General features: G+C 37.1%; 1 protein-coding gene across 8 annotated transcripts in view; it reads left to right on the forward strand.

Annotated features, from left to right (window-relative positions):
• The window catches only part of DCAF6 (DDB1 and CUL4 associated factor 6), a 76,394-nt gene that overhangs the window by 37,773 nt on the left and 11,627 nt on the right, over positions 1-26,994 (forward strand). The window contains exons 11-17 of one of the 8 annotated variants that reach the window (XM_088158349.1): positions 2,757-2,924; positions 9,704-9,763; positions 15,267-15,372; positions 17,687-17,802; positions 18,593-18,676; positions 18,808-19,120; positions 23,868-23,909. In XM_088158349.1, coding sequence (XP_088014475.1) covers positions 2,757-2,924; positions 9,704-9,763; positions 15,267-15,372; positions 17,687-17,802; positions 18,593-18,676; positions 18,808-19,120; positions 23,868-23,909 — 889 coding nt within the window. The remainder of the gene's footprint in view (positions 1-2,756; positions 2,925-9,703; positions 9,764-15,266; positions 15,373-17,686; positions 17,803-18,592; positions 18,677-18,807; positions 19,121-23,867; positions 23,910-26,994) is intronic. The other 7 variants (XM_088158340.1, XM_088158312.1, XM_014882796.2 and 4 more) reach the window with 7 other exon arrangements.

Here is a 26,994-nt window from a genome sequence, read left to right on the forward strand (position 1 = left end):
AGTTGGGAATGTCCATTTTGCAATGTTTATGTACCCTGGTAACCCATGGCTGTGCTCAGTTGTGAGATTTTATTTACTCATAATCTGTAGTCTATAAATGTATCTGCAAGCAATGCCCTCTGCATCAAGGACAGCATTCCCTGAGCTTGTTCACCTGCATTTAAAGGTGAATAAAAACCTGCTGCATTTTTGGGGTGACAGGAAAGGGAAGGTACTAATTATGGAATATCTTAACTACAGGGGGGCTGAGTAGGAAGCCCAGACAGAGGTGTGTTGTAAGAGGTGGATGACTGGGGAGGCATTTTGGAAGGTGGGAGAAGGGATAAAGAGGTTTTCAGCCACCATTTTGTGTAAAGACATGGCAGATACAAGTTTGAATATTGTAACAAAGGGTCAGAAACTGAAGAATGTGTTTTCAGGAAACGACTTCTTTAGAATCAGAGCATGAATTCCTAAGCCAGGCTTGTTAACAGCTTTCCATAAATAATTTCTACAGATTCCTGCACTGAATGAACATGAGCACTGTGATAATCCAGTGTTTGAAATCATAATACCTTTGCATAAGTATACAGTTCAAATTTATCGTTGGTTTGGTGTTCTAGAAAATGTGTCACATGGTAAGCATTTGAGCTTCTACATCTGAATTACTTTTTAAAACTTTGAGATGAAGTACCTGTTCAAAATAGTCAGTACAGAAACGGTTTAGTGCTGGAGCTTGTTGGGATAGGTCTCTTTAGCAGAATGTATATTCTAGAATATTGAACATTTAAGTTACAATTAAACAACAAAATCAGTGCAAAATCTCAGTAGCCTATTACTGCCAGAACATATGAATAATTTTTTATATATGTATATAATGAGAACAATTGCTGGACATTGTCATGCTTGTCACTAAGGAAAAATACAACAAATTTATTTTCTTGCCCTGCTTCTGCCATTCATTGGAAACCTTTAATTTTTTTGTATATTAGTTTTAAGATGCTGATGTTTTAAACCACTAATAAACACCAGGTATAACAAACAGTAAAATATAATACAGATTTTTCTCATAAATTCCAGATACACATTGGGAGGGGATGCAGTTGGCTAATTAGTACAGAGCTTAACCCTAATATGTGTTCTGATATGAGGTAACTACTTTTAAGTTTTGAATGAGAATGTGACAATAACTGGGGTTTTTTTATTTATTTCTATTTCCCCACTCCATTTGCTGGCAAAATAAACATTTGCTTGGATATTCTGGAATATATTAAAAGGTGTTGCCACTGAACATGTCCAGGATATCAGCTTTTACATTTGGTATTGTAGTTCTTGTTATATCTTAAGTTGTGGATGTCTCTTAACTCAGTGGAACTGAATCAGCAGCCAGTACTGAAAACTGCAATTTTAGGCATCATTGAAATTCCCTTAAAAGTATTCTCTAGGCTGTTTGGAGTTTTTATTTCCATAAATGGTTTTGGACATGAAAACTATTCATAGCAAATCTCCTTGATGCTATATTCCTTTTAGGAACTATGTCTTTTAATTTTTGTTAACATCTTATCAACCAAAAACTGAGAGGATTTTTTTCCCCAGAAGTGATACTAGACTAAGTACATTAAACCTTGTGACCATTCAGTATTAACTGGTGCTTGTCACTAATTTTCCAATTACTGGATTCTGGTTTTTGGTTTGTTTCTCTTTATAAAAGAAAATTTAAGATTTGTTTGTTTCACTGTGTGGATAAGGGTTACAGGATATTTGTTAAGTTTTTGCCTGTCTGAAAGGCCCCATGTCAATGTAAAGCCCTCTCCTATTTTAACATGTCAGTGTGATTCAGACACTGCTGTTAAAGACACAGTCTGTGTTATTTAAAGAGAAGCACTTGCCACACAGCACTTGTGTTAGTGGAGGAAATCTGCAAAGGGCATGGAAAGAATAAAAAATTGCTTGGACACCTCATTTTATAGCAGTTTGCAGAAGTACTGGTAATCAGGAAATGAACTTAACATGACAAAATAGTTTAACTGGCAAATTAATAAAGACAAACTGATGAAAACAGTGAAGTTTCTAAAGATGAGACTGAAAGAATAATCTATTAAGAGGATGCTACTAAGAATTGCTTATGGTCCCATAAATTACTTTGTCTGGAGGACCACTTAACAGTGATTTCAGATTGTGAATCCTCTACCACAGGGAATGTCCAAAATTAAAAATGAGTTAATAGAGAAGTGTATTTTTTGGTTTAGCTGTTGTTCTGCCACCTCTTTCCATAGTTCCAGTTTACTTTTTGCGCTGGTTTGTTTTGATCAAAATTTACCATTTTTTTTGGAAACATCAGGAAGCTATTACATTCATTTTGAAAACTCACCTGTAGACCACAGTTGCATAGTTTTACACCAAATATTCTCATTTATTCTGCGTGTTACGAACATCAGAATGAATACATCTGTTGTGTGCTTTGTTTTGATTTAAGCAGGCTGTATCAATTTTTCTTAAATAATTCTTTGTTTAATGGTTTAATTGCTGGAGATGGTGAAGGGGTTGTATTACATATGGCACGAATCCTGAATATTTAAGTCCTGTGATTCATGCCTTTAGGAAGAGAAAACCAATTCCGATATTTCTATTTCATGATTCCTGGATGTTAGTACATTTTTTTTTTTTACAGTGATGACACTTAGCACCTATACCCCTATCCCTCCTCTCTGCTCTATATATTAATTGCTCAATGCTTGTCTCTTTACCCCCTTTGTGTCTCCCTGTGTGTTTGTCAGAGTTAATGGGACCCGAGTTAGCAATAATCCGTAGGGGCCTGCAGCGACTGAGGCTTAAGAAGGCAGAGCAGCAGAGACAGCGAGAGCTGGCTGAGGCTTCTGCAGCACAGCCCTCCTCTTCTGAGCAGGCCACCCCTAAGGGCTCCTCACAGGACCCCCAGGCAGCAGGTTGTCACTTGCCAAGGTTTCTCCAGCAGATGATGTAGCTGTAGTTTGTGCTGCTGCTGTTTGCTGAGATGCTTCTCCTCCAGAACAAGGCATTTCCTGCACTGGCTGCTTGTCTTGCCTTGCATGTGGTGGTGTTAATCATCACATGGGCAGGGGAACAGTTGAATGAGCAGGTTTATTGATCTAACACGTTTGGATTGAGTGATACTATGTGGAAATGGTTTTCTAGGTGCATGGTATCAGGTTTGTGCAATGGTCATTTGAGCAGCTGAGCAAGAAATTGCTGTGTTCTGCGTAGAACAAGAATTACACACTGAAATTGCATTTTGGTGCTACAGTAACATTTACGACTCGGCTTTGGGTTAGCATGTATTCTAAATCAGAGTAACAATTCAGTCAAACAGTTTTGACACTCTTCAGTGCTATGGTTTTACAATAAGTATAATGAAAATACTTGTACCTAGCCAAAGTCCCCAGATATGCTCTCCTTTTTTTGAACAGAGCAACTCTTCATTTCACCATCCTCTTTCTCTCTTGTCTTACTGAAATTAAAAATTATTATACGAAAGCCTCAAATATGTTTGCAGCAACATATTTGAGAAAGTTAGGGCAGAAGCATGCATATGAATAAAGAGGCAAATCCTAAAGCATAAACTTGAAGCAAACTTTGTCGTGGCACCATGTGAAAAGGAGTGAGCTGCATGCTGTGTGAGAATTCAGTGTATTTTGTGCTTCAAAGTCATGTCTAGCAGTGTCTCTTCTGTGGATAAATCCGGTGACAGTTGAGATGTGGCTAAATTGCTTTTAAGGATTGTGTCACACGTTTACAGCTGTCTTGCCATGGTTCAGTCTATTCCTTAATCTGGAGCCTTACAGAACAATTTGATGTCACAGTGGCTAATGCTCTAGTCACAATGTGCAGTTACTGAATTCTGAATAACCTTCTACACTAGAAAATACTGCAGTGAGGTTTTAGGGTGTTTTGGAAACCAGTACATGCTGGGAGGGGTGTGTGCCTATCTTAGGGATGGCAACCATGGGTGCCTATTACCTGTAGGAGGAGAACAGTAACAGCAGTGGTAGTGGTGGCCTTGTAGGGGGCTGCAGTTTCCTGCCAGGACAAAAAAAAAAACCACCTCAAAAATCTACCCATTTTGGTTTTGTGGTTTTGGTTTTTTGCTTTTTCAGCAAACTGAACATCAGAATTTATTAACTCAAATATAAGTATTGATAGAGGAAAGGTCGTAACTAACACAGTCAATAGATTTTCCATTTCCTTTTCAGAATGGCCTATTTTTAAATTTTTTTACTAAATTGCTTCCCACTGAATTGAAGGAGGGAATAGTTTGTTTACAGACATGTCTGGAGGTTTATCTGTGGGGATTTTACTACCTCTGAAGCATGTGTTGACCTAGGTTTCATTTTGATACAGCTTTCCCATCTCTTCCTTAGTGGTCCTTCAAGAATGCAATGCAATTATTTTACTCCCTGTTGCTTGTGGGGTTCCTACAGCACACTGAAGGATCCATACTGCCACAAATGGGAAGGTTTGAGCTGAGTAATTGCTTTGACTGGGAGGCCTAAGGGTCTTGTGCATAGTTTGGACCACCCCCAACACTGCCTCTTGGAGTTTGGGTTCCCACATGCTTAGAACTTTAAGGGAACTATTGGAAACATCCAGTCCTTTTGTTTGGGATCACCAGGAGCCACAAACACAGCCTTGGAGGAAACTAATATTCAAATACTTATTTCTTTCTGCATGTATTGACAATGCATTTGCAAATTTAACCATTTTACTTACTCAATAATTGCTTTGAAAGACAGAGTTACTCAGTGGAAACATTTCTTTCTGGGGAGACAAAGGGGAAACAATTTTTCTCCCTGAGCTCCAGCTCATTAGGATATATCTTCTTGAGGTTTAGTCTGATGGGTGGAATTGTTACCTTCAGCAGTATAGGCAGTAGAAGTTATAAAGGAGAAATTTAAGTTTGAAAATATTTAATATGTTTGGTCAATTAGCTCTTGAGAAATTTGATAAAAGATTACATTGTCTTTTCCTTTCTATTTGTGTGTGTAAAAACAAGATATTCCTGTTGTGCTTTGTCAGCTTCTTTCATTGCATTCCTCTTTCCCCTGCCCTGGGAGGGAACAAATGAAGCTCATTTCTTTTAAGTGGGGATCACCTTTGCATTGTTTATTTACTTCATTAAATTTCTGCACTCTGGACACAGAGATATTCTCTGTACTTGCTCATTTCTTTTTTTGAAAGTTAATTCGTTTTGTTTTCCTTTTCTGACCTCCCAAGATTTATTTTTGCAAGTTGGTTATTCATAATCTATTCCTTTGGAAAACCAGAGCTGCACATTTTTGGTCTCCTGCTTCTCCACAGACACAGTTGTTTTCTAACCCTGTGTTTAGCTGGCTTTTCAGAAATATGGTAGGAGAAAAATAAGTGAGTAGTTTTGGGTTGTTTGGGCTGAAAGGTTGTCTTTGCTACCCTGTCATGAGGCAGGTGTTCAGTTTTCAGGCACATACTAATTGTAAATTTTCAAACAAAAAAATTACACCCCAAGTCTGCAAGTTCTCAATTCCTGCTCTGATAAAACTTATATAATTTGCACTTGCAATTTTGGAGGGAATTCAGTGTGAGACTAAGGCCTCTTCTTCTGACTTGTACTTCATTATTAATCCTTATCTTTGCAACCACAGAAGCTTGAGTAGAAGAAGAAATATATCCCAGCCATGTAAGAAATTCCAAGTAGAAAATGTCAAGAGATGAAAGCTTTTACGGGTTTAATAGAAAATTAGACTGTGTGGTAGTTATTCTGTCTCCCAGTTACATGAGGATTTGTAAGATCAATCTGTAGTAGTTGAGCATATTTTTCTAAATAGTGAAGGTTAAAAGTTTATCTTTTTGAATGTGAAAGGGAGATGAACAATGATTCATTATTTGAGTCTGAGACAAAAGGTCTTAGATGACAGATTTAGTGGATAGCCCTCTTAAGTATTGTCTTAATTTGGAATTTGGCTGAATTTTAGAAGCAGTGTGTGCTACATGGATCAGGGCTATTTTGTCTTCAAGCCTTTGCTTAGATATTGAATAGATTAAATTTTTTTTTGGTAGCCACTTTTTAAAATTAGAAAACTATGGTAAATATTTCAGTTTAGTTTGGATTTTTATTTATTGTATCTCCCTCAAAGCTTAATTTTTACTTTCATTTTTGTGGCATTTAATAACATTTAGATCTCATGCAGTATTTAAACAACTGCATTTATGTGCTATATGCAAACAACAAGAAAATAAACATTTTAAACCTGTTGTTATTGCTGCTATGCCACATATGCATCACCATTACTACAGCACTTCTCATTCTGAGAATTTAAGGAGATGGAATTCAATTTGTGACAGAAAAATAACAGAAACGTGAACCCAGCTGATCATGAAGTAAAAAAGAAAAACATATTATAGATCAAGGGTTCTTGGAGTGGTCATTGTACCTAATCTTACCCACAAAAACATGAATCAATATTAGCCTTTTTTTTTTTTTTTCTGAGGAAAAAAGATTATTTAGACTGCATTTGCTGTGGAATGCAGATATATGTGTGTGCATGCTGGCATATTGCAGAACCTGTGCTGCAAATGGGCTTTTTTTCTAACTTTTGGTTGATCTATACAGACAGTCTTTAAAGCAGAGCAAACTGGACCTTCAGTATTTTTGTGTTAAAGGTTTTGGAGAAGAACAAGGGAATGATGGCAGTTTTTATCACTGGATTCTTTGCTAACACTCAGATTTAGAAATGTCTATTTGAAGTGCACAATATGTAACTGAGAGCTTATTTACTGTGCCAAGCAATTATTCATAGTTATTAAATCAAGTATTTAATTTCTTAGATTACTCTACATGTTTAGGACTTTTAAAACAGCTCTCAATACTTTAGGCTTCACCTTGAACCTGGTGATGTAAGGAGGAATTTTTTTCAACCAAAACTGAGGTGGCATGCTAATATTTTGGTGAAGTCAGGTGCTGATTGCCCAAACTACAGGAAGATCCTTCAGCATATAACTGACCTTAAAATTATCTTCTATTTTCTGTTTGAGGTTGCCCAAATTTATGAATCTCCAGTTCCCTCTTTAAGTGGTGCTCCAGTTTAGAATGTACTGGTGACATTACAACCAGTGGTGAACTGCATTGGGATGTAGACCCAGCCTGTGAAGGCTCAGGTAAGAGTTTGGATTTTTGTTTGTTTTTTTAACTATATGGCACAGTTTTGGTAATACTTATTTTTCAAAAGCTTTATAAGAAATTATCAAAGTATTTTTTTTCAGACTTTTTTACAAAACAAAGCCATATATTAAAAAAAGAGGCATTTACCTGAACTTCTCTAGGCTGGTTTCATGGTCGTGCTGATTTCCCTGCTTGAGGTGGGGGTTCCAGACTGCAGAGCCACTTCAGGGGGTGCTGGTGATCTGTGGCTTCAGGGAACTTGGAAACAAGGGGGGTTTCAAGTTACAAACAACTATTCTTAACCATGCTAATTCAAGTATTTAGGATGTTTCCTGTATGTTGATTAAATATTCATTTATTTAGGTGAAACACATTCACAAAGTTGTACAGAGACTTGGATGTAACAGTGACATGTGGGAGGTTTAAGCCTCTGTTGGCATGGACTTCTACCCAGAAACCTTTTCATTTTCACTTACTGTGATTGAATGATGCACATGGCAAAACATGCCTACTTTTTTACTTACTGCTGTGTAGTGTGAGGCCTTAATGAAATAGGGAGTGCTGGTAAGGGTAATAGATGTAATTTTTTATGTTTCTAATTAAAATATGTTCAGTCTTCTGATCATACAGGTCTGAATAACAGAGTTAACAAGATGAGGTTTTCCAGCCAAGTGGAATATTTGGCAGCACAAAACACCTTTTTAAGTAAAGGCATATGAGCTTTTGGAAAGGATTGGAGTGCAGGAACAGAGCGTGGCTGGGATCACTGTCATGAGTTAGTTTTCTGAGCTTGCAGTCCAGGACCTCTCCTCCCTTTAGGACTTCTGATACAATTTAATCCCAGCCATGTACTTTGTGAGGCAGAGATCAAAGCCAGCCCTTGAAAGAGACACAAATCCCTGTGCTGAGTCAGTTGGAACACAAGGAGATCATCTCATGATGTGGTGCGTTGGTACACCAGCTTTTTGCTCTGATTTACCTTCTAAAAAGTGACTTAATACTGCATTGAAAAAATTCCATTGTAAATCCTTCTCTTCTAATTTAGATAATATACATAAAGCACACTTCACTTTTGGAAAGTCAAATATATTAATGCTACAAATCTTCTACTTAATAGCTACATGCTATAAGTCTAGATGATAAATTCTGTGGTCTGACTTAGGTGTGCTTGGTTCAAGGCACTGGCATGGTTGAGCAAGGGAGACAAATCAGAACCAATTTAATGTTCCTCAGTTACAGAAATAAGCTGTGCAAGCCTTGTTCCCAAAACAAGGCAGCCTCAGACTTTCCTGGTCTCTCTCCTTTGCTCCTCCTCCCCTTCCCTGCACCTGGATATCAGTGTAACCAAGGAGCACACTGCCATTCTTCCACCAATGGCTGGGAATGAATGACTGCTTGGGAATATATGTATTTAAAGCAGCTTGGTCAATTTAGCAGGTTTTATGGCTGTGCTACAAAATAGGTCTCACTGGTGATTCTGGCTCAAAGCTGGAAGGGAGCTTCCTGTAGGAGAGAATATTATTTCATTGCTTTCCTTGTATAGGATCTACACTTATGTTAAAATTCATTTAGCATGCTGTGATGTTGGCAGACTGTGACTCAGTTTGTAATACAGGATATTAAATCCTTTTAGTTTAGGATGAATTTGTTCATAACAGAATATTAACAAGTGGAACCAAGATATGATACTCTAGCCAATATCTTTGGAATACTGCATTAATTTATGTACATCAGCCCATCTTCAGACAATACAGAAGTAAGATCTGGTCTTCGGAGGTGACAAGGGAAATAAACTCACAGAAAACACTGAATATTGCATCTGTTGTGTCTGTGCAATGAATGAGTGCTGGTGATAGTTATTAGCTGGTAGTGTCCAGGGGAAAAAAAGGCACCTGCTGAGGGGAGGGTAATTATTCTATTTATTTGTTTGTTTATGTGATTGATGGGGATGCTTGTAAGACTGATGGGTGTGGTACTGTGATAAACTCATCAAGACTTGTTCTCAGTCATCAGAGGTGCAGCATCTAAGAATGCAGAACTACCAAACTGTCATACAAGTGGGATGTATTTTGGTGCTTTGATGTTCTAAAACATTATTATTAAAACGGAATTGAAATATCGGAGGTACTGGTATGCCATGGAGTATTTTATGCTGAAGTATAAATATTCTGAAATTTACATTTTGCACATGGTGTGAAATATTGGTGTCATTTAGTAGCTGGAGCAAAGGCTTTAGGAGTCATGACTCTTCAGTGTTTTTCCTGACATGTCAGAAGTGTGAAGAACACAGTAAAATATTTGGTAATGGACAGGCATTTCCATTATCAACATGTCAGCAAGCTTCAGGCTGTTCAGTGAATAAATAATGGTTTGAAACAAGTGGCTTTGCTTCTGTCATGCCTAAAAAATGCAATATGGCTGGCTGCTCATTAAACAAACCCAAAGCTTCCTTATGTTGCTGCTTTTTTTATTTTAAACTAACATATGATCGTGACATTGCTGTGCAGTTCTCTGCTGCTTATGTTTTAAGTTGAAATCTCGTTTTTGTTTCAGATTCTCCTTCTTCAGTGGTTAACAAACAGCTTGGATCCATGTCACTTGATGAGCCACAGGGTGCGTGTGACAGGAAATGCACTATACCCAGCCATAGCTGATTGCAATGCTTCTTTTTAAAGTTGCTTTTCATGATGAGAAACAGTCTAAAAATGCTGTTCATCCACATAAAGTAGAATTCTGTAAGCAGATCTGCTGGAAACTCATTATTTAATGATCAATATGATTAACAGAGTGAGGTTAATTGTTTTTGAAAGCCATCCTAAGCTTGATTCTTCATGCAATTACTACAGTTCAGTGTAGGTACAGTAAATGTCTCATGTATTCTCCAGACAGTTGGAATATTTTTGTAAAATGCAAAGTAATATTAATTATTTAAGCAAGTTGGGGTTTTTTCTGGATGGTTCTTGGATCAAAGGGCAAATATCAAGATTGCAATAACCTTTAATCTCATAATGCCACATTAGTTTCTCTAATCCATGAGTGATGTGCAGCTTTGTTATTTCTGCACAGTTGGAATAACTCCAGAGCACCCATTGCACTGAGGTGCATCTTCCCTCTGTATCCCCTTGTCCTTCACCTCTCCTGCTGAACAAGTACTGGTGTTTCTTATAGGATCCCTATGAGGGTGGACAGAAAGCTTGGGAGCTTTCTCTGTGCCCATTGTACATCAGTCTCCAAACTGTGAGCACTGAAGTGGGCCAGAGGTGACCCTGTTCCATCAATGTCATCTGTAGGGAATATTTATGGCTGAATAATTAAGGAGTGATAGATGCTAATTTAAAAATAGATTGCATTACACTCTGCATTATGCTTCCATATCAAAGTGTCTGTAGAGATTAAATAGCTGAAATCCCACAAAACAGCTTTGTCTTCTTTCACATTCTGAACTAGAAAGCCATTTTGAAATCCCACTTCTGGAAAATTGTTTGGCAACTGTTGAGATTATGGGTTGCTTTAGGAGGCCAGAATGTTGGGGGGAAAAAAGTCAAGCTGCACCTTGACCAAATAAAGTCATTTTGTGATGAAATAGCCTTAAACCTCAATGTGTAAATTTGATAATTATTTTTGGTTGAGTAGTCTGCATCATTCCAACGATCAGGTTTAGCTGGAAAACTTGGTTATAACAAGTGGCCAATTGATGCTCTCTGTTCTATACTCAGGAAAGCATTATTTGATCAGAGTAGAATAATCTAGAACTAAAACAGAAAGTCTGTAAGTTTCTTAAGATTCTTACAAATGTAAAAATTTGGGAAAACGGGTTTTTTTCTGCATTAATTTACCTGAACTAAGAGATTCCCTCTTATAGAAGCTTCAGTTTTTTAATATGCAAGAAAAAAGAAAAAAAACCAACAAAATACATTTACTTTTCAGTACACCAATTCTCCAGTTGTAAGGCAATGTTTTTCTGCTTTGTTAGCATACAATGTTACTTTTAATTTGTAAAATAGAAGCTTGAAAAAGGAGCAAATTTATGAGGAAATCTTTTGTTCAAATGATAACCGGAAAGAGTAATTTGCTGAGATCCAGTTGAATTTCTGAAGTTTAACTGCATTAGTTTCACTTCTATTTGAAGTCTCAAAATAGTATAAGTAGTTAATAAAGGAAGTCATAACAGTTCTTTTAATACAGAACTACCTTTCCTTCATATTCCTGCCTTCTCTAATTTAGTACTGAATCAACTGTCTTCTGTTAGACCAGTCTTTCTTATTGGCATTCATGTTTTAAGGCTGATTTTGGGTTAAAAGATTTTTTGATTCTTATTGCAATCACATACATTTATAATGCCAGCATTCTGCCAGCAGAACTCAAAAGTCATTCCTTCACATATTTGTGTGTACAAAATGATTTCAAATGGATCACAGTCATCTCCACTTGACTTTTCAAAAATGTTTTGGACTATGATTGTAATAGTGGAGGGTTGGCCTTTAGATCTATTGCAGTGTTAGGGTTTTAAGGTACTGCCTGAGTTGGAATAAGTAAAGAGGGAACCTAAGGCCTGATTAAATTTCACGTGTTAAGCCTTCTCACAGAATTCCTGTTTTTCTGAAATACATAACTTTTTATTTCCTCTTTGGATTGATTTTTGTCCCTTCCAGAATTATCTCTCTTAAATATTCACACAGAAGATAGTGCTGAATAGGAATTTTTTTACTTTTTTTTAATGAGAAGTTATCTATCCTCCTCTCATGAGGTTGCCAATAGATGAGTGAACAGGGCAGCATTTGAGATGAATAGCTCAGCATTTGAGATGTGGCAAACTGGCTTGAAGTTCCTTACAGTGTTAGTTTAATTAGGAACTGCAATCTGTAAACTTGTCCTTATGTTCTTACTCCTTTATAATTGAGAGCCCCAGTCTATGAAGTTACACTTGCACAAGTTCATTTTCTAAGGGAAAAAGTGGGTCTGAAGGTTGTTGCTGTCAGTTGAGTTTGGTTTGTGGATCTGTTTTTCACATAAGGTTATGAGTGAAATTTTGTCTTCACTTTTAAGAGGGGTAGTTTAAAAGTGCCTTCTTCCTGTAGGCACCTTAAGAATGGACCATTTAATGGGAGTGTGCTTTAGAAAGGGTTGTTTATGAAATAACTGTAAGTTGTTGATAGTAACTTCAAAATAGCTTGTGTTTGGCTATAAAATTAAGTGAAGTTCAAGGTATTTTTGAGGAATTTAGAATAGAGTTTAGTAAGGTGGTCAAAGCTACAGTTTTCTCTTGTAGCAGTGATTAATTACCCTGATAGAGTTGGCAACCAGATTAATGTACTGATTAACCTAAATCACAGAATTGGGCCATTTTCTTCTCCTTCCTTTCATTATCAATGTGAAGTAGATCTGTCCTGATGGGATGAACTTAGTAGAGGAAGAGAAGAGAGCTTTGTTCTAATCTGGGCAGTCTTTAAGCATCACATTTCTCCTTGAAAACAGAGCTGAAAATTTGTAGGCTTTATGTGGCTTCTCTAAAAGAATGTTCAGTTATGTAGGAGGCAAAGCTTATTCATTTTCTTCACAGAGGCTCCCAGTCAGCTTTCATCAGCAGTGTAAATTCAATATCAAATATTGAACCACACAACTAATTCTCTGCAGTTTATTAGCAGATTCTTCTCTCATCTGTCTTTTAAAATGCTTCTTGTTCTTATAGTGTCTATGTTATGCCCTAAAGCTACTTGAAAGAAGAAACTGACCCCATCCAAATTGTAGTTCGTGTTATTGTAGATTTAGGAAAATGCTATTATCCAGTATAGCTTAACAGCTATCTGTTTCCAGAAACTTGTAAAAATAATTTCTCAGTCAGTGCCCTCTTTAGTGAAGTCTGAAGCAGTTCTTGCAACTCTTTAGGTGTGGACAAATATGAGCATTGCTTCCAGAGTAAGTGTAGCCAGTCCTTATGCATCTTGGATAAATTTTCAGATCCTGAGATTTTAAGACAAGCCTGGTATTCAGTTAGGCTCGTTGTAGATAGCAATGGTTGGTTACTTTGGCAGCATTAAGTGGTTTTGTGCTGAAGCCAGCCTAGCACAGCAGTAGGAAGTCCATGAGTGCAGTCATTTGTATGGGGATTGTCTTGGATTATTCACAGCAGGAAATTGTCTGTTTTTAGTTGGGTTCCCAAATCAAAGCTCTGTCTTGTCTGTAACTGTTACAAGGAAGCTGAAGAATTCTTCAACTCTTGGTTTTGACTTTCAGTGTCAGTTCCTGGTGACTTGTGCAGTATGTGGGATCAATCAGTATTTCTACTTGCTGAGGAAGGGATGCTTGAAGTCTGAACAGATTTTTATAAAAGAGATTTCATAAATCACAGATAATCAAAAAATAGGGGAAGCACCCATTCAGTTAAGAAAGAATGTCACTTTTGTTCAAACTGCCTATATAGCACTATAAAATATTTCCTTACATTCTTTCTTAGATTCCAGTTCCTTAAATAAACTTTCTTTTAATCCTTGCTCCACTCTAACAAGAGTGTAACTGGAACTTTTAAATAATTAAAGAGGCTATAAGCTTTTCATTCCATAGAGCGGGGCCCATACCTTGTACATTGTTAGGGTCATGGTTGTAATTTCACATAAAAATATTCCAATTTGTTCTTTCAGGGGTTTTGTGGTATGTTTTGGGTTTTTAAATTTCAGAACATGTAGAAGTGCATATTTAAAGTTCTTTGGCACAGCTGATAACTGCTCTCATCCTGTGAGTGGGCTTCTGCCTGTCAGCAGTTTAAAAATATGAGCACTGATTGTTAGGTTAAATTCTCAAGTGCTATCTCATAGTTACTATAATTTAATTGTATCTTTAAAATTAAGTACCCTGTGCCAGTATTGTAGCCATTACTGTTATGATAACAGCCTTTTTAGTGGGGAAATTTGTAGGCTTGTGTTTGAATGGAATGTTAGGTTTTAACTGACTTCCACAAAGATGATCTGCAGCTTTTCCTTTATTACACTTGTCAGTGTTCTGCCAACACTGCAAGGATATTTGTAGTCCAATTTCTGCATTCTATCAACTAAAGAAAGGACGGAAGGTTTTGTCCAAATAATCCTGAGATAAAAGGCTCAGTAGTCATGAAAAGCAATCCTGCAGAGGCTTTTAGTGGCCATTTGAATGCATTTGAATACACTGAATAAACCTTCCCTGAGTTCTGAGAGAATGGTACCTCTGTAGTGAGGCTCAAATCATATGCTGCCTTCCATGAACTTTTTGGTATTGCCCAACTTCAGGACTGATGGCAAACTTGTCATTTGTGGATAGATGGTGAACTTTACTCAAAGGGGATGGATGGATGGATGGATGGATGGATGGATGGATGGATGGATGGATGGATGGATGGATGGATGTCATTGAGCAGTTCTGTTCTGAAGCAGCCCATTAGCATCCTTAGAACCATCTCTGCAGCAGAGGAGTGACCAGTATGCCATGGTTTTCAGTTCCATTCACTTCTGTTGCTTTTGGACATCGTGAATGAGCTCATTTTGCAGGTGCTCCCTTCTGCTTGCAGTTATTATAATATAAAATAGGGTTTTAAGCATAAAACTCTAGAAACATGAGTTTAGAGTATTTTTATGACAACTGGCTGACAATTTACAGCAGGCCTAAGGGTTCTGGTAGTTTTCTGGGTTCTAAGTAGGCAACAAAGTAGAGGATGGTGATTTTTCTAGGCTGATTATGTCTGGATCTCATAATCTTTATTTCATATGTATTTACTGAGGAAAAAGACTGAACGCCACTTTAAAAAATAATCCTATTAATATATTTGCTGTAAAATGGATCTGCTTATTAATGATTATATTGTGTGTACACCTATCTATCTGAAATTCAATTTACTTGCATGTTGAAGGACAGCATCTCCTTTGTTTGCTCTTATAATTAGATATAATTTTAGACCATTTTTCAAGCATTGCAAATTTGGTGTGTTTACTCTGGAACTTTTTAACTTTTTGCTTTGGCTGTAAGAGATCTTAAACAGACATTATATATGTTACTACCACATTTGATAATTAATTTAATCTTCAGAATTATAGCAACTTGATATACATTTCTAATGCCTGTTCAAACTTTATCAACCCCATATTTACAGAGAGTGATAAGCCACGGACAGGAACAGGTGAACCAGTTTTAAGTTTGCACTACAGTACAGAAGGAACTACTACAAGCACAATAAAATTGGACTTCACAGATGAGTGGTAAGAACAAGTTAATTTTGGTTTTGACTAGTTCATGATCAGCACATATCAATAACACTTGTCTAGCATAGCTATAAATTATTTTCCTTGTGGCTTGTGTCTATTTTTAGGTTTATCTACACAATTTGAAATGGCTGTAGTTGTTAATGCATTCAGAACATAAGATAGACATGCTTTAATGTGAAATTTGTACAAGAGACTTCTTTTTTGTGTATTTACTGTGAATCTCTACAATGCAAACATAATTTGAAACATGCTATTTTCATCAAACCCTGGCATAATATCAAGGTGTTATAAAGCAGGGTAGTACAGGGATGGAATGGTAGTCCAGGCACTACCAAACTTCTCATATGGTATTCATCAAATGAGTCTCTGTGACTCAGTTCCTGAGTTGTAAACACTGAAATTAATATTTCTGTGTCTAAGGAGTGTTGATGAATGCATAAGGCTGAGATAGTAACTTTGTGGACTGCTTAAGTGTTGCAGTGGTGACATCCTTTTCAAATAAGGAACACACACTGCCTGTACTTGGCTTTGTGTCCAAGGCTATCAGTAGAGCATCTTGAGATCTCCCAGAACAACCATCATCCTTATTTTATCTCACCTTATTTCTATTCCTCTGCTTATGTTTTCAAAATTATTGTAGGAGGCAGTAAGGAGAAATGCTTGATCATTCTTATTGAGGGAGAAAAAAGCCACAAAACTCAGTCACATTTAGCCACTCTTAAGTGCTATGGCTTTAGACACAAAGCATACACCTTGCCCACAGTTTGTATACTTAAAACAATGATTTTGCCTCTAAGATCCAGCAAACTTTGAAAAAATTAGTTTTGTTATGATGCTTTCACCTAATTCTGCAGTTAGTCAGCAAATTCTATGAAGTTTGGTGGTGGATAGTGTGATGTGGGCAGTGAGGGGAAGAAGCATTTTCTGGTAGGACAAAGTTGCAAGTCATTGTCAGTTCAGAGGCTGACTAAAAACATTGTGCTGAAGAATGGAGCAACAGGAGCAAGATGCAGTTCTGCAATTCCATCTGACAAAATGATGCAGTTGAGAACAAATGACAGCCTCCTAATCTGAGAATTGGAAGTTGTGAAAATGAAATAGAGGAAGACATATAAATGGAGCATTGAGCTACAAAGTGGATTCCTAAGAGTCAAAAAAGTATTTTACTGTTTAGGCTGTGATTAAGTTTATAAAACGAGACATGAAATAGCAAAAATCCTCCACTTGGTGTTTAGCAGCACCCTTCTTGTCTGGCTCTTCAGAAACAATGCTGAAAATTCTGGATTTAGAAGAAATACTGAAAGGGCTGACAAAAATTTTCCTACAGCCTCCAAATCCAGAATATTGTTCATCAAGAGGAGTAAAAGCTCTGATTTCACATAAGACACAAAATTCCTGAAGTCTGGAATGGATTCTCAAGAATCTCGACTAAGCCTGATCTGTGCTGCTTCTAGCAATGTAGCATATTGAATATTTGCTAATAACAAACACAGGTCAGAAGATATTTATAAAGAGACAGTCTAAATTCTTGAGAATCATGCTTATGATTCTCTTATTCAATTGCCTTTTTTTTCTGCTTTTGTCCAATGATTTGCCTGAGTTTTTGGCCACCTCACACAAGAGAGCTCACCAACAAGACTGCATTTCCTGAAAGTCTTTGCTAGAGAGTCTAAAAACATGAATTTCAATGACATTCAGGACAGCATTTTCCATATTGTAAAGAGAAATTGGTGTCTTACAATATTTACCTAAACATGAATGGGAAGTACATGTCAAATACCAGCTCATAGTGAATCTTGAGAAATAACAAAACTTTGAGAACTGAAAGTCCATACCTCAAAAGGTACAGGAATGAAAATTAGTGGAGAAGGACCTGGAGACTTTTATCTGAATTAAATTTTTTAATTGAATGGGATAACATTATTTATTAGTGCTCAGTTACTAGCTTGTCATTCTTCTAAGAAGATCTCTGATTATTTATACATCTAAAAAGTGTGCAAATAGTGAAATAAAGCAAATCCCTTGGAGTTCTTACAATATTTGGAAAAGCAATGATGACATTCTTTAAATGTAAAAAAAGAAGATAGGAAGGAGAGAACAGGGTTCTGTGATGCAGAGGAATTGTGTGGGTTGAGTGCAGACACAATAAAAGAGAATTTTGAAATTGCTGTAATTGGTTGTAGCTGCTGCCAGGAGCTCTCACTGGACTGCAGTGAGATAGATGATGTTGGTCAGGCTGTGCTTTTGCAGTGGTCTTATGTGTTTACATGATCCTAAATGATTTTCTTTTTCCATGTTACGTTGCCAGGAGCATCACAAATTCAAGCTCAAGAGGGAGTGGAAGTCACTGCAAAACTGAAGGCCAAGAGGACTCTGTTAAAACAAAAGCTTTGGATGAGTCAGGGCCTGATGAGGAAGAAACAAGTAAGATATATTGGAATTTCTAATGCCAAGGCAAAAATTCTGCCCTCCTATATCCCTGACTCCCATTGCACACACTAGGAATCTCACACATGCACATGAAGGCAAAACACAACACAACACAAGCATGATTTTTTTTAGGAAAGAAAACACCAACCTGAGATAGCTGCAAATAAATATAAGAATTTATTTATCTTGTCTTTAGTTCTAAAAACATTGTTCTTCTTAGGGGCGTATTGTGACCCAATTTGTACAGAAAAATAGAACAACTGCACTTTGCAGTCATAAATGAGTGCTTGGAATTTTGTTACATTTCTTTCAGGCTTTCACTGTGTTTTAATAAATGTGTTTGTTTTGCTCAGTTCATTGCCAAAAGGGCAGTGAAGTCAAATGACTGGTTCCAGAGAAATACTAAAAAAAAATAAAATAAAAAACCCCCCACCTTTTAATAGACTGATAACTTAATTTGTCTTCAGAAATAATAATGTCTGTATTAAGAGTACAAATGCTATTTTTGCTGCTCAAGTTCTCATAGCATAGGCTGTAAATACATGAAGGAACAAGAAATGACTACATTTTTCTTTGTTAGTGTGTTGACCTGGTCAACTAGATAGGTTTATATATACTGATTTTTATGTGACTGATACCTGAGATTTCAGTAGAGACAATGACTTTGGAGTGGATTGCTTGGATTGGTTTCTTCTAGGAGTGCTGGTGTCATTTAGACTTGCTTACATTATAGATGTGCATCTAAATGAAATCATATGATTTAGTATTAAATTGCTTAATTTAGGGATTCCTGATGAATCTCTCAAGGAAGATGCAAGTGCTGAACAGCTGAAAAATACAGATGAAGCTGTAGAGACAAGAGAAGCAGGTATGTATCTGTACTCATTCTCTATTTCTTCCTATAACTAATAACCTATAGCTTAACCTCGCTGACCATTTCTAAAATAGACTATAATCATTAATGACGTGACTTGTTTTCCCCAATATTTGCTTTTTTAGCAGTATCAGATAAACCTGCTCCTGAGCACTCAGGAACTGAAGCAGAAGCAGATGTCCCCAGTGCTGATGCTGTGTCTGGGCACGCAGAGGAAGGAGCCTGCTGTGAGAAGGGCGCAGACCAAGAGCCCTGCGGTGACCCCAGTGCCGGGGGGCTGCTGGCCAGCCAGGAGCCTCCATCCCAGCCCCAATCCTCGGGGATGGCGCCTCCGGACGAGGCCTCGGCCCGGACCTCGGCTCTGCAGGAAACCGACGACAGCGACGACGACCCCGTCCTCATCCCGGGGGCCAGGTACCGAGGAGGCCCCGGACACAGGTGAGGGGAGCACCCGGCTCTGCTTGCCAAAAGGCCTTTTTTTTTTTTTTTTTTTTTCCTGTTTATTTCTTTGAATGAAAGATCAAGAAACTCAGGCCTCATATGCTTAGAGTGAGTTGTTCTTTGCCAACTGGCCGAGAGCTCGATGGCTGAGTCTAATTTGTGTGTGTGTGACACATGTACAGCTGCATTTTCCCTGCAAGCCAGGAAGGCTCTTGCAGATCTAATACCTGTTTATGCTGATCTCTTGCCTGCTCAATACCTCGGTGCTAAATATTTGCAGTTTATTTTTTATTATTCTCCCTCTAGTCATAAGTGTAGAAAGCATGAATTTGGGTACAGGGACCTACATTTTATTTCAGCTGTACCTTAGGTGTTCTTATATTGGTAAAGCAAGAGCTTTTAATTGCTGTTGTGCAGCAATGGGGTGTTTGTAGTACATATATTAAAACTGATGTGTTCAATTTCTCATTCTTCTTTTTCTCTGAAAGAGAAACTGTAATCCTTTTCCTTTTGTTGCTTATTAAATATTGCTATGTATGTCAGTAAAAAAATAGGTAGACTGCTAGCTGTTACCATTGCTAAAAGATGCATTTAGTAAACTTCGTGCTTTTTTTATATGAAGAGCTGCACATATTTGTTTGATCATTCAGTAAACTGAACCCTCAATTTGCTATTGTTGGTTTAATACCTTTGTTCACTAATTTCATAACTATAAAATTATTTAAGCAACATTTCTGTTGTTACACTTCAGACAATACCTTTTTTGCTAGCTTTAGATATAATTTAACCTCATTTCAGATATCTTTGCATTACTACTGTTAAAAGACACTGCTATTAATTTCTTATGCTAGCAATGGAAATTCTTCACAGGAATTTACAATATGTATTCATTAGGAAATCATGAAGAATTTAATAGTTGTTTCTAGAGAAGGTTTTGAATAATTTGCAGTTCAAATAGAAATCGTAAGCCACCACATTGTCAGCAGTGACAAAAAGAGCAGTCAGTGGTTGTTTATTATAAAGCACAAGTAATTCTGCTCGCTAGATGACAGTTTTTATGAGGAAGCCAATATACACAGATTCTGTCTTAATCCATTAACTTTCCATGCAGTACTAAGAATTTGTAGGCATATATGGAATGGCAGAAATATTTTCCCCTGCAGAGCCAATGTTCATTATGATCCAGTGATTGAAGAGCAAGCTGTGAAAAGCCCTGCAATTTTAATCCCATCTCCATTTTCAAGCAGGATTCATAGCTTCTCTTCATGCATCATGTTGTCTCCACGATGTAATAGTTTCTGTAGCAATGTGATAAGAATGACACTTCCAGGTATCACACAGCTGTTACCATTTCCCACATCCTAAATGAAGTTACAATTTATCTGACATGCTTTCTTTCCTCTCTGTGCAGTGAGATTTCTTCCTGTAACAGTTTGAATTTATCACCTAGGAAAGATCACTTAGCTAAATGATATAATTAAAATCCTTTATGCAGGTTCCCTGCTCCCTTACTCTTCCCCAAAATAAAATCTGAAAAAAGTTGCTTTGTAGTTAGTGCTGGTTTAGGATTTCCTGCAGGCTTTCATTGCTCAGGTTTAATGCCTGACCAGATCATTTTGTTCTGCTTTTGTGTGTGTGCAAGCAGTGAAGCTTTCCAGTTCAACTTCTGAGCATTACATTCCCTCCTGTTCTTCAAGTTTCAGGAGTTTCCAAATGCACTCTGAGATACTAAGGAAAAATAAGACATCCTGCGTGTGCTCAAAGGAATTTGGATTTCCAGAAAGAAAGCAGACACTGATGGTCTTAAAGGCTACAGCTCTAAGCCCTCTTAGTATTTATATCTCATATTAGAGTGAAAGGAACTGGAAGTCCTCTCTACTAGTACTATGGCAGTTATAGCCTAAAATCCCTTTCACAAACTGATCAAATTTATATAAAATCCTCCATGTCCTTTAATGAGTAGGAAGCTAACTCAAAGCATTGCTACTACCTTGGGTATACAAAAATTGGTAATTACTAAAATTGGTAATTTTGTTCTGTGCTAACATTCTGTTTTGACTGAAATAATATTTCACACTCTGTGCTCATCATTGAATGATGTTCATCCTGTCCATTTTCAAGTTTTGTCTCCTTAGACTGACTGCCAAGTTTTTCTCACTCTTAGCAGCAAAAATTGATGGGTTTCCTGCCATCCTGCTGGTTTCTGTCTCCTCTTCATGTTTCACTTCTTGCCTGAATGTGGTAGCCCAGCCCCCTGCACTGTTTGGGTTTTTCTGGAATAATTCTGTGGTTGTTACTCTTGGTCTAGAGAGGATTCTCTGAGCACAGTGAGCTGGAGCTGTGCCCTCCTGCTCTCTTGCATGGGGCTGTTCCAGTGGGGTCTCATGGCCAGACACAAGCCCAGCACCCTGCACTCCCTCTTGCTTTGTCATTCCTAATTAATGAGTGCTCCCTTTCACCAGAAGGAAGCTCAGAGAAGTATAACTCAATTTTATACTGCTGATTTTCTCAAGACCCTACAGTCTCCTCTCTATTAATAAGTTCCCCACCCTCAATGTGCTGCATGATTCCCATCCTATGCCCTGCTCAAGGGCCATTAGCAATATATGGCACAAAATTGCCTGAAAGTCTGGGATTCCATTCCACCAGGATGCTTTCTGTAGGCTTCTTTTCTTTTTCTTCACTCAGTAAGTTGTGTTACCTAACAATTCCTTTACTAAATCTCATTTTTTCAAGTTTATCTAATACTTGACTTTCCATTGTGTCATCTGATAATTAATGGCATTAATATCTGAGTAATAGATTTTTTTTCTCTGTAGAATACTTAAAGGAAGCTGCTTTGGTCTTTTTTTTTTTTTTTTTTTTTTTTTTTTTTTGTGGGTTTGGTTTGGTTTTGTTGTGGATTTTTTTTTTTCTGAAGAATAAAGACTAGCCTGCAATAATCTGCCTTTTGTGAACATATTTTATGTCATGAAGGAAAAAAGTTTCATTTTTCTATAGGACAAAAATTTTTTTAAAAGGCTGTTGTAGCCTTCTGAAACAGAATGCTAAAAACTATTTGCCTAATAAGCCATTTCCAATATGTCACACTACTGGCTTTGTTTGCAATCAATTTCTTTTTCTTTAGGCTGTGTTTTCTTATAAACCAAATAGCTCTTGTTTACACTGAGCAGAAACTCTGCAGGTGGAGAAATTCAGATAAAGGAAACTGTCTCAGAGTCATTTTCCCACTCTGAAGTACAGCTTTCTCCACTGAAAAAGAAGGGTAGATTTCTGATTCTGTACTCTGAAATCACGATCTACAGCTTCCTCTTAAGGAAAAAAAAGTGGCAGAAATACTCTTCTGATAGCTTTGTTAAACAGAGCTCTAAATAGTGAACATCCTGCTGCATCTCTTATTTTTAGTAAGATGGATGTAGATTTCAGATATGTGAATAAATATTTTTTATTTTTCAAATTAATCACTTTTAAAATATAATCATTATTTGAATATTCTTTGGGTGCAAATCCAAGTTGTAATGTTTTCAAGCTGAGAGATTGATCTTTTTCTCAAATAATCTAAGAATAGATACAAGGGACATAATCTCATATTGTGGATGCTTGCAAATCTCAAAACATAATGAGGATAGGTGGTTTCTCACCAACTAACCTGAAACTGAGCTATCAGGAAGGACTGGGCAAAGTTTGCACCTGCTTTAATATTTTGAAAAGGACTTTAAATAGTGACAGCAAAATGTGGAGAAATAGCATGATACTTTGGTTGATTGGTTAAGTCAGCTGCATTTGGTAGGAGTTAGCTAGGAAGGCTTTTGACACTGAAGGACATTTATTTAAAATAAATAATTGAGAATGTGATATCTGACCTTTTTCATCAGCATTTCTGTAGCCACTGAGCATCACTATAGGAATGGTCTTCACAAGTGACTAAAAGAAGCTAAGCAGTTATTTCATTTTTTCTTGTTGTTGGGCCTGTCAATGCATGTTCTTTTTAATAAAATGGATAAGGAAGTGCATAGAATATTTTAAAATTAAAGAAAAAATTAAAACCTCTTCTGAACAGCAGAGCAGTTTAGCTAGATACTCACCAGAGAATAAAACTTCCTGTGAATTTTAGGGAATCCCTAGGAAAAGATGCCTTCTCTGACAAATAAAACAACACATGCAGTTCTTTCACTCTGGACATATGCAAGGGCATTTCTTCTTAAAAACTTTTTGGGTCCAGCAAGTTTAATTCAAACAGAGGGTTGTACCTTGTAATCTGTGGGAGGGGGGAAAAAACATCTATGCAAAATGTTCTTCATACACAGAGAGCACAGTTTTTAATTGATTGATCTTAATTTTCACAAATTAGTCAAAACAGTTCTCTGAGGGCTGATTTCCTACTTAAATGACTGAATTAATTTTGTTTGGACTTTGAAGTTGATCTGGGGGTGGAGACTAAGCCTGGAAAAAGCTATAACTAGTAGGTTAAAATCGAAAGAAATATGATGTAAAAGGGAAATGATGATAGAGCTGCTGTGATCTATGAAGAATTGCTGCATTTTATAACTTAACTTTGTGTACTGTTATATAATCTGAATACTATTTTTGCTGAAATCCAAGTAGTCTCATGTACTGACTCATACTCTGGGAAGGAGCCTTCTCAGTTAGAATTCATAGAGCACATTTTGTAAGAGATGCTAACCTTTGAAAAACATGGTACCCAGCATTTGTGAATGACTTCAGTTGTTATTCCCTTTACTAGATATAATATCAGAGGAACAGCGATAGGTGATAGAATAATGAGGTAATTAATTATTTTATTCCTCCCCTCCTCCTTTTTATTGCCGTATATTGGATTTATCAGGTTCTTGTTTTTCATATCTAACTGGCTTTTTAAGAATTGCTGTACTTCAAATGCTATGAATTACAGAGCATATTGCTTGAGTTATATTTAGCTGCATGTGTTGCATGGAAATTGAAAAGAAATGGCAGTGTATACATTTTACAACCTATTAACATTTTTATCGTGTGCCATAGAAATTAATGGAATTTGAAAAGTGTGTAGTTTGTGAAAAGAAATACCTTTTATTTTTTTAATTGAGCTGCTGAGGTACGAGTTATATTTGCATGGGCTACTGCTGACTTGCTTTGTCTGGTACTAGAGAACATCCAGTTCTGGACAAAAATATAAGACTACATGGATCAAAAACCATTTATATTTTTTGCCTGAACAAGGTTATGGAACTAAGCATAATTATTAGAGCTATATTGGGTAATCCATATTTAGCAAGATAGATCCTAAATTTTATACAATATTGTTTTTAATGAAGTTAAATGAAAAAAATCACTTGATCTCATATCTTAATTGAAATACTTGAGGGAAGCAGTTGTAAGAACATACAAGGCAATTTGGGTAATTGTGTTTGGCCACATGCCCTAAGAAGGAGAAACTTTCTGCTGTGATTACAGCCAGAGGCCATCTAGAGGGGAAATGGTCCAAAGTCATTGTAATGATGAAAATGAACATTTTGGGTTCCTGTGGCTGAAAAGGCAAAGGTGCAGGATGAGGTTACTTAGAAGACTTAACCTGAGTCCTATATTTTAAATGTCTCCAGGAAAATAATGCAGATCTGTATTTCTTTGTCTTATATTTTCATCTTAGCCGCAAATGGAATACCTGAATTTAACTCATCACCTTTTTAGAGGTTCAGGAATCTGTACTGTTTGTACTAAAAATTTTACAAAAGGCATTCTTTCTATATTCAGCATGCTTACCAAGGAGTTCTTTAGCTCTTCAGCACAGCCCAGGGGAATATTAGTTTCATGTTTCTATAAATTCAATATAAAATAAATGATGCATTCAGCATAGAATTGTTATCGGTCTTTTTTTCTCTGCTTTTCATCATCCTTCAGCAGCATATCAGGTGAAAACTTAAAAATGCTTTGTAACTGAGAATAGTTTAAACATTGATTGTGTTTGAAAGCTAGGAAATTACCTAGGAGGGCATTACAGTAAACATTTGGTTTTCTATGATCACCAGTGAAATAACTTGGGCTTTAGGGGTAGTGTCAGTGTGCTGTTAACAGGATGGTTTTGTCTTTGCTGTTGAGCTGTCTTAACACTTGAAATTTGACAGCAGCAGTAAATGTCTTCCACAGGTTCAGAGGCTCCTAAAGAAATAATATCAGAAATACAATCAAATGCTAGCATTTAGTCAAGGAATCTATTTTAATATAGTGGTTAAAACAAGCCTTGGAATTCTGGAGTAAGACAGTGGTAGCTGGCAGGTGGATTCCTTCACAGGATCAATGAAGAAATGACAGTCCTGGATCAAGGTTTGCTGCCACAGTTGAGGTACACACACAAATAATATCAGAATCATAGAATGCCCTGAGTTGGAAGGGACCACAACTAAATCCAACTCAATTGGACACCCCCAGGAATCCCACCATGTGCCTGAGAGCATTGTCTAAATGACCAAAAGGCACTGGAGAAAGAAGACCTAAGTTAATGGTTATAAGACTTATTTTCTCTGCAACTGTGTTGGATAGGAAAAATAGTTCAAAGGAGAAAATGGCAACAAGAGTGCATAAAAGATGTGAACATCAAAAATAGAGGGTTTGTGGTCCTCAGCACTGTTCCAGTGGAAGATGTCTCTGCCCATAGCAGGGGCTTGGGGGATGATCTTTAAAGTCCCTTCCAGCCCAAAGCTGTCTACTATGAAAAAGAGACCATGTTTGTCTGTGTGTGAGTACATTTGGAAACTTTGAGAAGTGACAAAAATCCTCGGCACTGAAGGAATCAATACTGAGCTCAATACTCATTGCAGAGCTGAGACAAGAGGGATGGAGCAGGGAGACAGGAGCTCTGCACCCAGCTGAGCTCAGGAGACTGAGCATTATCAGTCTGGGATGATGGTGTTTGGAAGAAGTAGGCTTATCTCAGGTACCAGATGAGTTTTATGGCAGCCATTGCATTATTGTTTAACAAATAAACCAGTTATTTAATTGTGCAAACTGTAGAGATTCTTATTTAAAAAAAAAAATCCTTATTATGCTTCAGAACTTCTAAATATACAGAAAATGCCCTATGTGACAACTTATATATTGTAAGACTTATGTGTATACATACTCTCCATTCTCTCCATTTATAATGTATAGCTGTGGATCAGTTTGCATCACGAGATTTTTGTGGGTTTGATTTTTTTTGTTTGCTTATCTTGAACCTATGTTTTAACTAAAAAAATATGGCTTCACTTCTGAATCCCTAGTCTATTCACCTCGGGCTTAAATTAAGTGGACTTTTGATAATTAATTACAACAATTAACTTTGAGGATTTCAAACCTGGCTGATCATAAGGAGAGAAGCAGTGCTCTGTGAATATTTCCTAAAACTGTACCCATTGATGGGGTTGCCTGAGGAGTGCTGACACAATGTGCATAAATTTCATTGTCTGACATTTTGTGCTTGGAAGAGCAATTTGGAAGGGAAGCAGAAGCTCTCAGCCAGGCTCAGCTCAAGCTGAACCTCAGAACAGTCCAAATTGCACAGCACACTTCTGTACCCATTGGTGCTCCAAGTGATGAGGCTGCTCTCTGTGTTTGTGTTGGCAAAGACAGGAATTGCTCATCACAAATACAAATGAAAACGGTTATGTCACATTTTAAAAGTCTTGTGCGTGTATGACTTTTAAAAATGGATAGAAAATCTGTAGTCATCAACAAGTAATACCTCTCAGAGAGAAGGCTTTTTCCTGTGATGTTCTTTGTCCTGAAATGTCACTGGATTGGGCTCATATTTATATTTTCTGGAGCAGACTTGCCTCTGCCGTGTTCTTGCTTTCTGCAGGGCTAGGTCACAGTATGACAGAGCCGTGTGCTTGGCTGCC

The sequence above is a fragment of the Sturnus vulgaris genome, chromosome 2, assembly GCF_052056855.1.
Source record: "Sturnus vulgaris isolate bStuVul1 chromosome 2, bStuVul1.hap1, whole genome shotgun sequence".
NCBI classification, from domain to species: domain Eukaryota; kingdom Metazoa; phylum Chordata; class Aves; order Passeriformes; family Sturnidae; genus Sturnus; species Sturnus vulgaris.